The sequence below is a fragment of the Hetaerina americana genome, unplaced genomic scaffold (genome assembly GCF_022747635.1).
Source record: "Hetaerina americana unplaced genomic scaffold, ioHetAmer1.1.p SCAF_44, whole genome shotgun sequence".
Classification (NCBI taxonomy): domain Eukaryota; kingdom Metazoa; phylum Arthropoda; class Insecta; order Odonata; family Calopterygidae; genus Hetaerina; species Hetaerina americana.
The window spans coordinates 2,561,094-2,579,746 of NW_027287030.1; the positions used below are offsets into that span (position 1 = coordinate 2,561,094).

Genomic DNA, 18,653 nt, shown 5'->3' on the forward strand with positions numbered 1-18,653 from the left:
GTGTAGCAGCAAAGTTGGTGCCAAAAGACCTCAATTTCATGCAAAAAAGAGACCGCGTTGACGTCGCAAAAGACATGATTTGCGAGGCTGAATCCGATCCCACATTCATCAAAAGGATCATTACTGGAGACGAGACGTGGGTTTATGAGTACGACACGCAATCCAGACATCAGGCAAGTGAATGGCGTTCACCAAATGAGCCGAGACCAAAAAAACCACGTCGTTTTCAGTCAAAAAAGAAGGCAATGCTGACGGTTTTCATGGATTACAACGGTGTAGTGCATCATGAATTTTTGCCAGAAGGCCAGACAGTAAACAAAGAGTATTATTTGGGCGTTATGAGACGTTTGCGTGAAGCAATTCGCCGAAAGAGACCAGAAATGTGGGCAGAAAACTCGTGGATTTTGCACCATGATAACGCACCGTCGCACAGTGCTATCATTATTCGTAATTTTTTGACGAAAAATGCAACAAATACCATCCAACAGCCACCGAATTCACCTGATTTGGCTCCCTGTGACTTCTTTCAGTTCAATCGAGTTAAAAAACCATTACGGGGAACGCGTTTTAGCAGCCGAGAGGAAGTAATGGAAAAATCGCAGGAAGCACTGATGGACATACCGAAAACCGAATATAAAAAATGTTTCGAGGATTGGATCAAGCGCTGGCATAAGTGTGTTGCAGTCGATGGGGATTACTTTGAAGGGGACAATATAGATTTAGATGAATAAACTTGTATTTTTAATTTTCTGAATAAATTCCGGGAAATTTTTGATCAAGGTAGTAAGTCAAACAGTGAGGAAGACAAACGAAGAAACCAAAGGAATGTCATGGAGAAAGACGGGGCTGTCGCGTTAATTCGCATAATGCAGAAAAGTTGGACTGAGGATGTAAAGACGAAATGGGATGTTCAAGTCCATAATAGAAGGGAAACATTAGCTAAGCGCAGATGAGCGAGAAAATGAACAGGCATTATGAAAGGTAGACAGGATGAGATTATGTGAATGAAATATGTACTATTATAAGCCTGCCCGAGTTCGTAAACGGGGACTTCACTTGGCTCTGACACGAGCATGGGATGGGAGCGATATTTTTCCATGCATCCTAAAAAAAGAAATTTAATTATTCTGTGTTTTAAAACGCTTTAATTCCTTAAAAAATTTAAACAAATAAATAATTAATAGAGGAATGAATTAATTGATACAATCAACTATTTATTCATCAAGCCACCACACCCTTATTCCTTAGATGAGTTAGTTGACTTTTCCTCTAGGGATTTGTTTCCAGAAACTTGAAAAGTAACGCAGAATTCATGTAACCTGATCAAAATTTTCTCTTAACTTCGTCTGGCCAAGCCTCAGAAAAGCTTTGTCCACTGGCTAGGGTGGGCCAGGCAAAAAACTCAGGCCTGACTATATTATAATAAGGGATTAATTTGTTGGAAGATATTGACTTATAGACTTAAAACTTTAACTAGGTTAATGCACGACCATCGTTTAATCAAATGAAAATATCTGCCACTGCTATACACTAACAAGTGCCTTACTCGCCATTTAATGACCACTCAACTTCATGTAAGTCCGTACATAACAGGGAGACGGTTCTAAAGGGTCCTTTTCACTCGCCGAACACGGAGCACAACGTCCGGGGATGAAGCCATTCAGCTGACAGGCACATTCCCGAGGAGCAAACCAGAGTGTCTCTAAACTTGAATAAAAAATCTTTAACAATAATGGCTTCCACAATTTTCCAAAGGGAATGACTCCACTTCCCATCCACGTACTTCTTTATCTTCCAAATATGAAGAGCAGGATAAGCTGATTCGCGTAATTCAAGAAAAGCATGAAAATTTTGAACTTATCGTCCATGATGATGCACCACATTTCAAAGTCAAATACGGATCAGAAGAGAAAGTAGCACTAAGTTCGGGATGCACCAGAAACAAGCTCGTGAGTTCCATTCCGATCGTCAATTTAAAAAAAATGAAACGTAAGAATAACATTATATCTATTTACTTGTGTAGTTCGTCCTATTCCAGAGGATTTAGCAGGTTACCTCAAGGTTGATTACTATAATTAATATTGTTTTCTAGAGAACTTTCAGGTTCCATCAATTCCTTTATAGTTACTCGTACCGGTCTTCCGAAAGACCCGACACACTGGCAATATCACATTGGGGAATGGAAACGGTAGATCTCTCACGAGTGCTCACGAATGAGAAAACACGCCGTCTCTCAAAAATTATATGCACATATAGCTCTCATAATTATCAAGTTTCTGGACAACAGCGAGCCAGGTTTCGAAACAAAGGTAATCTTAAAAAAAATCATAAAAATGTGCACGATTGGCAAATGTAGTATAGCTCCGTACAGAACTGTCTCTATCTGCTAATACCCAGAGCTTTAACCCTCTTCTACATCTCTATATTATCAAAAAGGGCGTGGTGGCCAAGTGGGCGAGGCACTTGGCTGCTGACAGAGGGGCTGGATCGGATTCCTGGTGATTTAGGACATCCACACCAGAGCTATGCAACCTTTCGAGTAAAAAATCTTCCGGGAAACTTAGGAAGGCACAGAGAAAGTAAAAGCAACCCCTGCCTCCTTCCCTATCTAAGTGAGTCAACTCCACCCTCCTTAGGCTCTTGTACTTTGTCCAAAAGATGAACTGCTCACCCTCGATTCTCTATCCTCCTAGTTTCCTCCTATTCTGACGCAACATAAATCCAGATCCGCCGGGGGCATAAAATGTTTTCATTCTCTTCCAGTAAGTGATGGATTTTTTTTCCAACATTTCGTTCTATCCATCGTATTCGGGAATACACTTGAGATTTCATGTAAGACTAACGGCTCCACTGCACATCATGTAACAAAAAAAATTCGATTGCAATAATCTGATTCGGGAATGATCATGAAAAATCCCTTTTATTTTTTACCTATGTCAGTGCAATCCCGGAAATCATACATCCATTCTTCCCATTTTTGAGATTCAAAATGAATGAGATGGTTCTCGTCTAAACATCGCTTTCGTACCAACCCAACCTCCGGGTTGATTACTATGGTTTGGTTACATACCTGGATACGACATTGCTCCGAGGCCTTTTAATCGAGGGCATTAGGATACACTCCTCTCACGCCCCCACCCAATACTCCCCGTTCACCCACGTCCCAATGACAACGCTGTCGACCCCTTGAGGCACAGGTCACCCGCCGTTCACCACTAGCATCGGGGACGACACCAGGCGCACCCGCACAACGTCCAATCACGTAACTGGAACCGGACAGCTTCTCACGATTCCTCTCCCGCCCCCCTTCCAACCTGTTCGACACCACGGTCAGTCAATCGAGGCGCACGCCTTTGCGTTACTTCTCCCACTGATCGGAACGGACCTCCCGCGTGGTCACTAAGACAGCGGCGAGACGGCTCGAAACACCGATCAGGAGCAGACTAGACAGCGTCCGCCGAGAGAAAGTTGTCGCTGCCCCGAAGAATTCCGTCAGTCTTGAAGAACGCGGTTCGCCCCCTAACCAGCGAGATAGGTGTGAATCCCATTTGCACAGGTAAATGAGCAAGTTTTCTCCATATTCTCCATTGCAACTCCTACCTAAATTTTCCTTTTGTCGCGGAATTATTACGTAAGATGGAAAACACTGACTCAAACATCCGATCAATATTAACATATAATAACCGAGCTACGAATAATTAAGTAATATGACCAAATGCTTTTAATTATTTTAATAGAGCATTTGATTTCTATACCTCTAAGAATTCCAACTCTGGGTGTGAAAGCATCGTAATATAATAAAGCATTAAATTCTGAAAGATTTAATTATAAGCTTAAAAAATTTATCAAGAGCAAACGTGGAGAGAATGAAATGGGAAATATTAAATTAGAGACTGTTTATTTTTTTCCAAATTATTAATTTATCAATCCTTTTTAAGCCAAGAATGACCGATGAATTCCAGGTATGCTCTTTTGATCCATTTCTTCCCAAGCTTTACCCTTTTCTTAATTTCCTCTTTTATACTTCACAAACATTTCTCGCATACTCTCTACATTTCCATTTTTTTAATTAGATGAAGAATGGTGGTATGCTTAAGAGAGATTCCTATCTCAGTTGTAATTTTCAAACGAATAATGAAATATTTTTCTCAGCCAGACGCCGTTGGTGCCTAATGTTTCCCCATGGAATCGAGTTTCCCGTAAGAGAAATCAAAGGTTAATACGAGCTCGTTCAACATTCATGCTACTCGAATCTAGACTCAAAGCCTCGACCTTTAAGCAAGTGAAGTGAAGGTAGGAGGATCTGCCAATTCTTCAAATCCGTTGGCGACATCTCCACTTAATTCAAATTCAATGCGCTTTCAATTTTAGGTCAAAAGAAGAAATGGGTTTAATACCCAACGTTTCCTCATTCCATCTAATTCCGAAATTTCTTTACGCGCTCTCTTTTTTATGATCCATGATAGTCCTTGTGCTCCAAAGTCGACCAAATTCATATCCTCGTCAGTTTTACCCGCAGGACATACTTATCTGAAATTATAACAATGCCGGTTAAATAAATTTTCTAGTTTCGTGTCCGACACTTTGAGAAGTTTTCATCTAAATTTTCACATTAAATAAACCACGACATTGACAGAAGATCTTACCAAAAAAAAGAGAACGTATCGAAAGTAACTTCTTGACCCAAAATATCATCCTACTTCAGGAATCGTTAATTGCGGCCACTTTGGGATTCTATTTTAAAATAAATTCGGGGATTTTGGACACCCGAGGATTTTTTTGGCAGCCTCAGCCCCACTAACATATTGTTTACACTCCTCATAGTTCTAATTGCGTAATATTCTCTTTATTTTGGTTATCCTTTCCCACGTTTCACTTAATAGGTCACAGCCGCCGGGCAAAGTAAGATTGTTTTATGAAGCATAAACTTCAGTGGTATAAAATAGCTTCCATCTGTTTTTATATTATTTCATTTATGAAAGGGAGTACTTCCCTTTCTGTTTTGTTGCGCTCTCTCTCTTCCTATTTCCATGGGAGGTCAACAGACAAGAAGAGTTAACAGCACTCACCTTTGAGCAGTGGCAGCTTCTGCAGCTCCCTGTTCTTACTGACGTTGAACCGGGACGAACTCTGCCGCTTGTCCTTCTTATTCTGCAGGGGGCCGGGGTACTTGATCTTGTTGATCTGCGTGGGCGGGGGGACGTTGGGGGGCACGGAAGTGGGGGACTGACCCCCGCCCCCATTGTTGCTCCCTTTGGGGGCGGCCGGTTGGGCGGGGGGCGGCTGCCCCTGTTGCGAGGGCGGTTGTCCCTGCTGCGAGGGCGGCAGAGGGGCGGCCGGTTGGCTGGGCGACGTGGACGGGCTACTCACCCCCTGCGGGGACCCGGCCCCCACCGGCTGTGGGGCCGCCTGGGACGACGGGGGCGGCACCAGCTGGGGGGCCGTGGCGGCCCCGGGCGGCGACTGCGTCGAGTTGGCGTTCGCCACGCCCGACGACTTGTTAACCTGCGAGAGAGGGGAGAAGGGAATCAGTAAGTGATGTCGAGAAGGTTGAGGAAGTGTGAGCATCAAGGTAGTGCCCTCCTTTGTCTACCCTTTTGTATCCACGAACTAAGGTGTCACAAGGAAGTAAATAGGCTAGGTCCACTTTGGATATACCTAACTGGAATTTTTTTAGATCGAAAAACAGAATTTTTTAATGAAACTGTTTTTTTCTCACACATATGGCGGGACGTTTGACTACAACAAAAAGATTTCAATTAGTTCATCAATTCGTTTTTTTTCAAATTCGGTATCCACTGTACCAGGCAAAATAAAATCGCACATAATTCAATATGAACAATATTTGTCGCACATATATAAGAGTATAGCAATAATGATCAAATTACATGCATCAATAATTGTTTACGTAGCAATACTGAACAATCACATTGTAGATGAATAAAAACAATTAATTGATCAAGAATTGTTTATGTTTTCACGTAAATGCCACCCTACACAAGTACATAAAAAGCCCACTAAAATTAATAATATCCAGTACACTAGTACGGACAAATTGGTCCAGCGAAGCCGGGTATAGTCGCTAGCATTATACGACGTGCATAAGTGACAGTGTGTTTATGCATATTTAATTCACAAGAAAAAGTAAGATAGCGCTAAAAAAACAAAAATACTGACAAACATACAAAATTTAGAATACTCGTGAGTGTCTTTTTGTATATTTTTCTGTGTTTTTGTTTGCTAGGGCTATCTCGTTCCTTCGTTTAAATTATTATTCACATCCATGTGAGTTTCGTAGAAGATACACACACATTTATATGCTAAAAATAATGAGTAATTCGCACTCAAGGTCGCTCAAAGCAGTTCAGTTTTCTTCTACTGCTGATGAAGGGTGCCTACTGGCCCCGAAACGTCCGTGAGTTTCCTAAGTCTTTCTGAATAAAATATCGTCAAAATATGTCGTAAATAAAATACCATAAAACTGTGAAATTAATCGTGAAATATGACTGTTGGTTAATGTTTCAAGGACGCGCCTTTGCCTCTAGTGCTAAATGCGCACTAAGAAAAGGGAAATATACTTCGAAAACCACGGATAGGCCACACCCCTTTTTCATCACTCACATGGTTACTTAACATGAATCATCTCAAATGAGATCAAGGATGACACTATCTCGAGAATATTTTTCAGTCCGGCGAGTACTGCTGGGGACAAGGAAAAGAAATATTTCCCTTAAAAGTAGCCCAAATGCAATAGTACGAAGGCTGAATATGTCTTAATTTACTAGTGAACTTGTCAAATACTGTTTCATATCTTTTTTCCGGGATGAGGTGCCTGAGGGATCACCAGCAGGTAAGCAGATTAAGTAACTAAATAAATGACTGACAGTAAGCCGTCGGTTATCTTTCAACTCTTTCCCAGTTAAGGAAACCTGCTTTAAAACAATAGACACTCTACTAGTGGGGATCGGGTTGGAGAATTAGCGGGTGTACTTCCTCCCTAGCCCTAAGGTCTGAGCTCGAGTGCCTGCATCGGACAGGGATTCCATTTTTCCAGAGACATCCCGATTCCTAATTGGGCGCCATGTGAAGAGCATCACTAAGGGAAGAACGCCGTCCATCGAATGGAGCGTTAAATTGCGTGACCTATTTCGTAAAAAGGAGACGAATGCAAACGCCAGAGGTTTCTCTCCATCCTTCCTATTTTCCTGAAAATCCTATCCCTAACAAATAATCATAATCAAATATCCCCAATGACACATATGGCCTCAGCTGTTGGTCATCACCTTCTGTGTAGTTAAATAAATTCAAATTTCAAAAAATAAATTTTTTCACCAAAACCGATATTGTGTGTTAAGAGTGAAATTCCTTGACTTCTCTTTTCCAACAAATACTTCTCTGCGTCCAACATTCTAGAAAATTCCCTTCCATGACTCTCCGCTATACGAGGGAAACATGTGGAAGGTGACTTAAGTACACCACACTTTCACAAATAGCGACGTTTTGACAATGATTAAATGGGAACTAATCGTGTGATTTTGAACCATCGCATCAATATTACTCGTGATCGCGCAAGAGTTGGAAACCATGTGAACTGAAACCTCGCATCACAATGACTACTGATTGTGCGAATTTTCAAAGCAGAGTTTTAAGATACGAGGACTTATATTTCAAAACAGATGAAGCGTTGAAATCAACCGGGGTCGAAATCCATACGACTCGCTTCTTGGCAATGAATTTATTAGTTTTAACTTAAGTTTAGAAATCTAATCTGAAGACAAATCTAATCTAACATTACACACGATATTGCGCGAAGACTATTAAAGCCATACCTGGGATTAAGGTTATCATTGAAATCGATCGCAGACAGGTACGACAATTATAAAATTATAAAACTGAATAAACAGAAAATGCTATTAATGGAGGATTCAAACTGAAATAACACCCGTCCCCCACCCACTCCGCACAATCAACAACATTTTGCCCGAGACAGGACGAAAGAATTCCCACAGGACAGGAAAGTATTCCGTTACGCAAGCTTCTTCATGAGGATGAGTATAGTATAGCGCAGACTCAAACTGAAATAACACCCGTCCCCCACCCACTCCGCACAATCAACAACATTTTGCCCGAGACAGGACGAAAGAATTCCCACAGGACAGGAAAGTATTCCGTTACGCAAGCTTCTTCATGAGGATGAGTATAGTATAGCGCAGACTCGTCTGGGGCTTCACCCGTCCCACTTCGGATCCCGACAGCTGCAGATTCCCGTACGTCCCCCGATGCGGCTCAATGAAAAAGACATGGGGGTGAGGAAGGGAGCGAGAGTTGCTGGGGAAAAAAGAAGGCGTGCACTCCACATCACGCCCCCCCCCCTATTCCAGCGGATAGTCGAGAATTCCACCGTCTTGAAAATGACGCGGAGAGATGAAGAGGAGAGCTCGCAGGGGTAGAGGAGGATTATCAATCAAAAAGACACGAATGACGTCACCGCGGTACGTCATCCGACGGGGCAAAATGGGGCAAGACAGAGACGGCAGCCGTTTAGAGAGGGAGTCGTGGTATGTGAGAGACGAGGGGTGTAGGGAAAGGGGGCAAATGGGAAAACTCACAAGTGGGTTCTCACTGCAGCCGAGTGGAAGAGCGAGCGGATCAGGGGCAGCGGGGAAGCCGAGGAGAGTAAGGCGACTCGTTGAAGATTGGGGAAGAGGAAACTCGCCGAATGGTATAAATCAAAGCCAAGGCCGCCGACGGCGCTAGGATATGTGGTACGCCCGAAACCAAAGGGCTCGTCTCCGATTCCAGAGGTATTTTGGCTCCACCACAACTGTCATCATACGTTATCGGTCCAAGGATTGGCTCACAGTCCCTCTCTTCGCTACATTGTCACATGCCAATTTTCCTCTAACAAACTTTTCATGACTAACCCTTGAACTTACCTTGGCGTTCTTTGATACGTTCACATTCCAACACTGATTCATGAAATTTCCGGGCATCTGGACTCCTTGAATGGACGTTGATCATTTACCCACCCGATTACCAAGCTGGTCTGATAACCGTATCCCTGACAATTAAGTAAAACATGCGGATATTCCATTTGAGTAATCAGCTATAATATCAGCTGTGGAAGAGACAGTCGATGAATAAACATTTGTTTATTTATCGAACAACTGCAAAATTATAATTTGGGGCTGCATAAAGATTAGATTGTCTTCCATCTTTGTCGGAACTTCGCCATTGCTATCCTTATACTCTCCCTAACGATGTCGTCGGGAGCAAGAAATCTGATTAAAAACTCACAAACAACACTTCTATTAACGATGCACGTCAAATTACTTATAAGTAAGGAAAAGGAAATGAAATAATGGTACGAAGATCCCTTCCACTAAAGAGGAATATAAAAGTGCCAACTTAAAAGCAAGGAAAGGTAATAGCCTATACGTTGATAATAATTGAGCGTAGATTGTAGAAGTAGATTTATGGGAGGCGACCGACAGCAGAGGTCTTTGGCACCATTAGGGATGGATGGGATTGGAGGAAGAGTGGAGAGAAACCCGGCGTCGGCATTAGCTAACTCTAATTGAAAGGCGCCAAAGGGTCCGCAGTTTAACGTCTCATCCGACGGACGGCGTACTCACTCAAAGTGCTTTCCAGCACACAGCACGTCAAGTCGGGATACCACTGAAAAAGATCTGCCGTCTCCGGCATTCGAAACTCTGGGTGTAAAATCAGTACGCTAGCCACCGCACCGTCAAGATTCCCCTAAGGAAAAGCTCCATTCCGTTGGCCAGGCCATAATTCAATTCGTTGACGCATTTTATAGCCGAGGAGAAGAGGTACCATTACAGAGCGGAGCTTTGGTGTGAGCAGCCCACCATTCCCTTCTTGAAAGGGATTAAAAGCGGGGGTGTACACCCCAATCCCGATGAAGGGGGCCAAGATTGTAAAGAACCCCGCCCTTGACCTCGACGCGGACCTTTAAACACACTTGGGGATGCACATCAACCCGTCCGACCAGTGAAAGGAAAGACTGCCTTCTCTCGACAGCCACAATCTCTCTTCCCCTCAACCACATAAGGTATTTCGAAACTGGAAGTCGCCAAACTTTGGTGGGTCGAAAAAGACATCGCAAGGTTTCACGAAATTCTAGAAAACAAATAACAGAGTCTACACATAAAATTGGATGGCGTGACAGGACAAGGAAAAATTCCACCAAGAGTAAAGACGTCACGTTAACTTAAAATTTACATCGTGGCAGCCGGCCTCCTTGTTTTTCAATTCATTTTATAACTATACGGTTATTTTTAGTGGAGCGCAAGGTGGAAAATTTAAGCGCCCTTGGGTTGACAGAGGGAGAAAAATTAGGAAATCAAGAATCCAAGGGGATGGAGCAATACCGCCGAACAAATGTGTCTCATACGCACAATCATGTCACCAAGACACGGAGCCGTGTGGGGTGAGGACCAAATTGGCACCCGTTTCTCAAAACCACAAAGAAATTTACAATTCCTACTTCAATAACAAAGAACTTTATAAACATAATAAGTTCGTCCCAAATATTTTTTATTAATTTATACAGTGTATTGTGTTTTAGAATTATTTCTATCACAAATAAGGTTTTTTCAGTGATTTGGAGTTTTAAGAAATGGCCGCATTATCGGAGCTTAATTAATCACATTCGAATTCCGGAATCTTCTAAATCAATTACACGTTTTACATGAGGATTTTCAGAAGTCTCAAGATAATTAATCTCATGGAAGGGGTGTAACACAAGGAAATTAGGAATATGAAAAAACCCTTTCTTTCCTTCATTCTCATCGCCAACAACTGCAAGACGCAAACTCATAGTGTTCACCTTAAAATACTCGGTAGAAAACAGCTCCCCAAGACATATTCACTCCACACTTCATTGAATGAATGACATTTTTCGCCATGTTAGGATTACGATATTCCAAAGGAAACTTTCCCTATGCCGATGACAACATGCCATATATTCTTAATGGATTGATTTTGCATTACTGTCTAAACGACGATACAAGTTCAATCGGTTTACAGTTGCATGTAACCGTGGATTATAGCATTCGTAAGATTTTCCGAGCAGTAAGAAATGTATATAACTCCCGCGTGCGATCGATTTACCACAAATTCATATGAAATCACCCTGTGAGTCTTCAAGACAAAACATGCTAATTTAAATCTCACGAGATTGACAGATTTCTTGTTATTGCGTGGTCTAATAATTTTCTGACACCTCAAATAAAAAGACCGCTTGTAGAAAGTATGTCTAACATCCATTTGAAATATACAAATATAACTTGGTTCAACATTATGCGTCCGCTTATGCATGCCTACGGAGCACGCTTTCTCTCACATGATTCAACCGAGCAGCATTCGTTTATAGTAAGGTGAAATTATCAGAACATTTTTTTACGTCGATACATACCTATATACTAATACGCAGACCTCGTCCAACAAAATAAAATCTTTAGAAACCGAAGAAACAGAAAAGAAATATCAATTGAAACAACTTCTTTAAAGTAAATGCCCATTGTAAAACTTCCTTTAGCTTTTTTCGTAACTACTAATCTTTTAATCAGCACTCCGCTCCATTACTACTGTCGCCTTGACCGACCACGTCGGACTCGATGAAAACCCCGTTCCGTTTGTTTCCCAAGTCCCTAACGAAATCCGCTCCTGCGGACAAATTTTCGTCGCCTTGCTAAAATCTCAAGATCTGTGACACGGGCGCTTGCAGAAGGGGAGACTACCTATTTCCTCTCAACTTGGCAACTCTCTGGTACAACGGACGGGGTTAATGACTCGAGGAGGTCCCGAGCACACGTCAATTCATCCTAATGAAATGAGTGCACGCACCGCACGCGTGAGATTCGATCCGCTACGCAAGTGATGCAACGGACGACAAACGTGAGAGACACGATTCAATGGACGCGTAAAAATATCTCCAGGCAGGAGTCTCTGCGGGGCGGCCTTGACGACAAGTTCAGAATGAATTTTCAGGTTCTTCCACCTACCCCAGTATGCTACAAGGAAACGCACGGGAGCCTTGCCTCGTTTATTAATAAATAATACTGTCATCACATTCGGTATTTAGATTCCAATGAAACTTAAGAAAATGAAATTAAGGATATCAAACACACAAATACACACACACGCTTCGACGGCACGGCCGTCGAAACTACATATATGAGTGCCCTTTCTTTGGGTTTTTGTGTTTAAATGTCGGAATCAATGTTTTTATAATTTTGTGTCGTCACCGAAGATCGTTCTGTTTCGAAGATATATACACACGTACATATATATATATATGTACATATATATATATATATATATATATATATATATATATGTATATATATATATATATATATATATATATATATATATATATAAATCGGGTCCATACAATAAGTATCATGACTGGTTCGCTGTAACCTCAACGGATTCGAAGCGAGAATGTTACTTTCGATTTTTCACCCACAAATCATCACAATATTTGGAATAAGATGCATATTTCTATGGTCGGCTTTTATATTCTGCAATACATTCATCATCCTCATCATTCTACTAAGTGGGACGCCTTTTGGAAATTCACGAGGCAAGTCAAATCATCCCGACCATTTACCATGTATTTTTCATCAAATTTCTCAACACCAATCTTAAGTCACATTTTCCCTAATTATTGAGCTTCTGTAAATTTTCCCTAATGCCCATAGTACTAACGCAGCCGTGCGTGATATTAAGTTTATGTTCCTTTTTTTATTGAGCCATCCTTTTCAGGCGACTTGCGATGGAAGCACGTAACAATATCGCAATAACGGCGTCCCAGACGACTCGTACACATCATGTTATGAGCGAGGAATTTACAACTGCGAAAATTATCATTTTCGGACTACTGTGGTTGATTTAAGCCGAAATATTCCGCCACCCAAGAGTGGAAGCGAACTGGAGGCTCGACGAAACGTATGTGCACGCAACAATTAAGCAAGGGAGTCACTAATCCGCCGAAAATCACCACGCCCCGACGCTTCCCAACTTTTTTTCTCTCTTTCGCATTTCCAATCGACGAATAGGCAACATAAGCCTTTAGTCTTTGTTGTCCCGACGGACGGAGTGAGTCGCGCTGCGTCAGAAATACCCATGAACAAACCAAAGAAAACTAAACGCTGTGAATCCCTAAATTGGCGACTGGCAACGATTAACTTTCACGTTCCTCAAAAAATTTCAATAAAAGCTCTCCGTATATTTCATCTCACGAAATCCCCTGACATTCTGTATCAGCAATCATAAATGACACTGATCAAGTAGCCCAGGGGACAGGACGAAAGAACAAGAAACGGGATAATAACAGAGACGAAAACTGCTACAAAATCTTCCACTAAATAATTCCACAAAATTTCCATTTACAACCAGTTTCGATGCACCACAACATTTTTAAGTGCACTTGCACTTGAAAATGATGTGCTGCATCGAAACTGGTGGTGAATAAATTTTTATTTGGTGGAGAATTGTAGTAGTTTTCGTCTCTGTTATTATGGAACAGACCCCATCAGACCTGAAACTGTAATTTACATACGAAACGAGATATTGGAGTCATAATTCAAGCACAAAAAAAGATTACTCAGGTGAAGTTAGTTAACGAGAAAAAGATTAAAATAGATGTAGACCCCTCCTACTCGTGCAAGGGGATGCTGTATCTTGCAGCTAGGGGACATTCAGAAGATGGTGTTGGTGGGCGGGTGGAACTGCCTGACGAGATGCAGATGGAAAGATAGGAACCGCAGATACCCCAAATAATTGATAAAATCAAGGTCCAAGGCACAGGAAAAAAATTGGGAAAAGATAATTCGGAGTGCTTTGTGGGTTCTGCACTGTGGAAGCGAGGCTAAAAATGAGAATGAAGGGAGGGGTTGGATGCAAAAAGAGGAACTAGGAAGAGGAAAAAAGGGAACAAATATAATAATAGAATGAGGACTGAAGAATTCGAGGAATAAGATGACAGAAGAAGATGAAATCATTTCTAAGGGACGTTATAATACCAGAAATTCCAACTTCCTTGTCATTTCGTGTGTTCCAACAGTACGAGAGATATTAAGGACGAGTAAAATCCTGAAAAAGCCTTTTTGTTTAATTTAGCGCATGCATTAAAAAGGTGCTTAATCGCAAGCTTCTTGAGGCATGCGCGGATACACTCCTCAGCATTCCGTGCGATCCCATCCGTGAATATATCTTATTTTTTTCTATTTATTGTTTTTTGAGACTTTCTTTAAGAAAAAAATATTGCCCTTTCGTGGTGCGATCGATAGACGAGAGATGACATTACACTTATGAGGACTGGAAAGCGTTTTAGGCATAATGGATATTTAATACCAAATGAAATTCCAAGTAAATGCGAGGAGTCTATTAACCTACATTTTTCGAAATTCGGGATAAATCTGAAAGCAATGAAAATAAACGCATTATACGTTAGAATATAAAAGAAAACGACAGCAAAACATCGTAATACCAAAAATGGTGGGACTACTCAACCAGTAAATTTAACTTTTAGGGTGATTCATGTTTTTTTTGGACGCAAATGCAGACGATAAGTTACGAATATTTTCAATGCCCAAGTCCTCCAGGTTTTTTTTAACGTTTTCTGCAAAGACAATGGACATGAAAATTCATCATTTTTGCTTGTTTATCTAAACTTAAAGAGCATTAATCGGTCGGCACGTTGACCATTACAATTTAACAAGGCTAGCACCTCCTTCAAGTTGAAGTCTAATTCAATAAACATTCATTTTTAATCATGTCATGAAACAATAATGGAATACCATTTATTACTCTTTTCAATATACTAACGGATAAATAGAGTCGAATATATAAAGGGCGGTCCACTAGTTTCGCTAAAAGCCTTGAAAAATCTCGTGATTGCAGGAAAAAATATTTCCGTCCCACGAATATCCAGATCTTTCCGCAAATAGCATGTTTTTCATAGATTCACACTATATCTACGTCTACTCTTTGGTTAGTTATGTAAGTTGAAAGATACTGAATCATCATTATTTAGCCGTAAATGATAAGGCATTCACCCATGAAAACAACTGAGAACTACAGACGGCGGACCTATGCTGACTTTTTGAGAAAGAGAGAGAGATTCCATAAGGGACGGTCTGGAAGTTATGAAGAACGATCAGAAACTCATGCATGTTGAGATTATTAATACTCACTTTTAAGCTTATTACCGGTGATTTGGCATAAAAAAGGCTAAAATGAGGATAAATATTCAGGAGTTCATAATCAAATATTGTATAAAATGCTGACCGGCGGATGAGACCACCACCGGAACAACCTAAAGAGATGTCTAATGTCGATTCCTGGACTACGTCGAGCTCTTATGAGAACAAATTAATGAAAATCATTTTAATGGCATTACTCCGTTTAGGTAGTCGCTTAGATGGTTCTTTCAATGCAAACCGTTGAAATAGATATATCGCCTTCATGCGATAAGGTCGCAGCGGCGGGAAAACTTCCTGGATACAGCTCCCGACAATGCGCAGGAGGTTGACCTAGTCAAATCCATTTGAATGATGCCATCTGAAATTCCAAGCGATGCGTTATTTTTGCTGCGAGTACAGGCACTTATTCCCTGAGTGTGAAAATTTCACACGACGCAAGGCTTCGTTTCGGTTGTGGTCTACCTTTGACCATCAAAATTAATTTTTGTACCGATTCCTGTGGTGCGGTTTGATAAATTTTCTACGCATGACTGCCAACCAAAATTTTCTGAAAATTAAAGAGTTACGGCAAAAAACCCCTTTGGAAATGATTTCATGATGGCGATTAGCATAACGCCGGGAATGAAATATTCCTTGTACGAGATCTGTAGTTTATTTATGCCATTTGACAAAAAATAAGTACAGAAATAAATTATATCTTTTACGTAAGCTTTGGCAGCTGTATATAATATTTATAATCATGACGGAAATCGTATCGTAAAAACATTTAAATTTGCAAATTTATAATATAATCGAATCATCATAAAATATATCGCAATGAAGGCTGAAGAAACTCATTTAACCCATGCAAACTGAGGCATCTGAAAACTTGAGTATCATGAATTATCATCACCGTAACCCGAGCTTTAAGTGTAGTTAATCTAATTGTGGAATTAATCTAATATACGGAAATGTTCTCATTTTATCCATTTAATGCAATTGCAACTCAACGTAACGATCATCAATTTCTCACTCCCGAAGAAGATACAAGACCTGAGATTGCGCCTGAAATGTGGGCAACACGTTTCTCGTTGCGTAAGTATTGCGGGTTGCCAACACAACAGGTGAGATGACAAAATTCACCCTCGTTCTTCCAAATATGCCGCTGTAGTCATATGATCTTGAGCTGTTCAAATACAGAAAGCTGTGTTTTTGATGAACCACCACGAGTCAATAAAATATATATATATATATATATATATATATATATATATATATATATATATATATATATATATATATATATATATATATATATTTATAAAAGACACCTACCACTTCCTCAGATTGCTTCACTCAACTTCCCTCCCTCCTGATACCCATATTACTATGGCTACTATCGATGTCACCTCCCTATACACTTCCATTCCTCACCAAGAAGGCCTTTCTTCCTTACGTTACTTCCTCTCCAAACGCCCTACCCCTCAAATCCCCAGTACCGATTTTCTCATTGACCTTTCCGATTTCATTCTCACCCGCAACTCCTTTTCTTTTGACAATAACCATTACCTCCAGATAAAGGGCTGTGCCATGGGTAGCAGATTCAGCCCTTCATATGCAAACCTCCACCTTGGTGTCCTAGAAGAGAATTTCCTTTCAAACTATCCTCTGCAACCCCTCCTGTGGCTCCGATACATTGACGACATCTTTCTACTATGGCCACACAGCATAGATTCCCTCAATTCCTTCATCTCCCAACTCAACGATTCCTCATCTCTGTCTTTCACCTCGACCATTTCATCCTCTCAGATTACCTTCCTCGATGTTAATATTACCCTCAGCAATAACAAATTCCTTACCTCTGTTCACACCAAACCCACTAATAAGCAGCAATACCTTCATTACAGCAGTTGTCACCCCTCCCATACCAAGCGCTCCCTCCCTTACTCCCTCTCTATCCGCGGTCACCGCATTTGCAACCATGCCGAATCCCTTAAGAAATACCTCAACAACCTTCACCACTCCCTCCTCCAACGAGGATACCCTGATTCCCTCCTCCATAAAAAAATACTTAAACATTCCTACACCCCCAAGCCTGCCTCAACCACAGACTCCCAGCCTCTCTCAATCTGTACTACCTACTTCCCAGGCATTCAGTCTCTCAAATTCATCCTCAAAGACCTATTCCCCATCCTCAAAAATCACAACACTTCCTCCAACCTTCTTCCCAAATGCCCCTCTGTCACTTTCAAACGTCCCGCCAACCTAGCAAATATCCTCAAATCCACCAGGCCGCTCTCAAAATCTCCTCACACCCCCAGTGCCATACCCACTCCATGTCATCGAGCAAGATGCAAAACCTGCCCTATTTTCACCACTCCACCCCACTCCATCCCACCATTTAACTCTCTCCCGCCCTTCCCCTATTCCTCTTGCACTTCCAAGAATGTAGTTTATCTTCTTACCTGTAAACTCTGCCCGTCATTTTACATAGGCCAATGTTCCACACCACTTAACATTAGGATTAATAACCACCGCGCCTCGTGCAATCCCTCCTCCCCGTCCGCGGGTCTCCCCATCCCTAAACATGCTTCCCATCATAATACCCCTTTCAACCTGTGCTACAATGTTTCCGTCCTGGCCTCCCTTCCCACATCCGATAACCCTATACAATTAAAAACACTTGAAATGGCATTCATTTACATCTGTATGGCCTATCAGCATCCGGGCCTCAATGTCGTTCACTGATGGGAGTGGCCTAAAATTGTTACTTTGTGGAAGCCCACCCTCACCCCTCCTTCGCCTCCCGTTCTCCCCTTCTCCTGGCCCCCTTCCCTTTCTCTCGCACCCCTCACCTCAACAGCTCCAGCAGTCATTACTTCTATATCTTCAGAGGAAGACGGATTGTTTCCGTCGAAATATCAAGAAATAACGTGTGAGTGTTCTTCTTTTTTTTTGTGTTTCTATATTGTGTGTTACTGTGTATTGTACTATATATATATATATATATATATATATATATATATATATATATATATATATATATATATATATATATCAATTTGAAAGAAAGCATACGAGATCGGCACATAGTCCAGCCCGATATATCAAACGCAATATTCCAGCCAATGTCATTTCATACATATTTTTAAAATATGTATGAAATTATTTGAGAAAGGACTCATGGCCAATCCAAAGAAGTATATCGTCCAAAAAGAGTCAGTCCAGTATTCATGAAATGAGAGGATAATTATCATATAATTAGAGTAAATATCAATGTAATTATCATATATAGATAGAAATATCGAACAGCCGGGGCACTTCCGGGTGGATGAGTTAACCAACGGTTAGTTATTAAATACCGTCGATTCCGTTACTTTTGACCACTGGACTACCACTCCTAACATCCTGGAGGAGTGGTAGGTAGTCCAGTAGTTT

The 18,653-nt window shown here is 41.2% G+C and overlaps 1 protein-coding gene across 3 annotated transcripts in view; it reads right to left on the bottom strand.

The window, feature by feature from the left end:
* Window positions 1–18,653, bottom strand: part of wrd (Protein phosphatase regulatory B subunit well-rounded) — a 367,100-nt gene that overhangs the window by 189,842 nt on the left and 158,605 nt on the right. For all 3 annotated transcript variants that reach the window (XM_071591240.1, XM_071591242.1, XM_071591241.1), the window contains one exon: window positions 5,070–5,505. In XM_071591240.1, coding sequence (XP_071447341.1) covers window positions 5,070–5,505 — 436 coding nt within the window. The remainder of the gene's footprint in view (window positions 1–5,069; window positions 5,506–18,653) is intronic.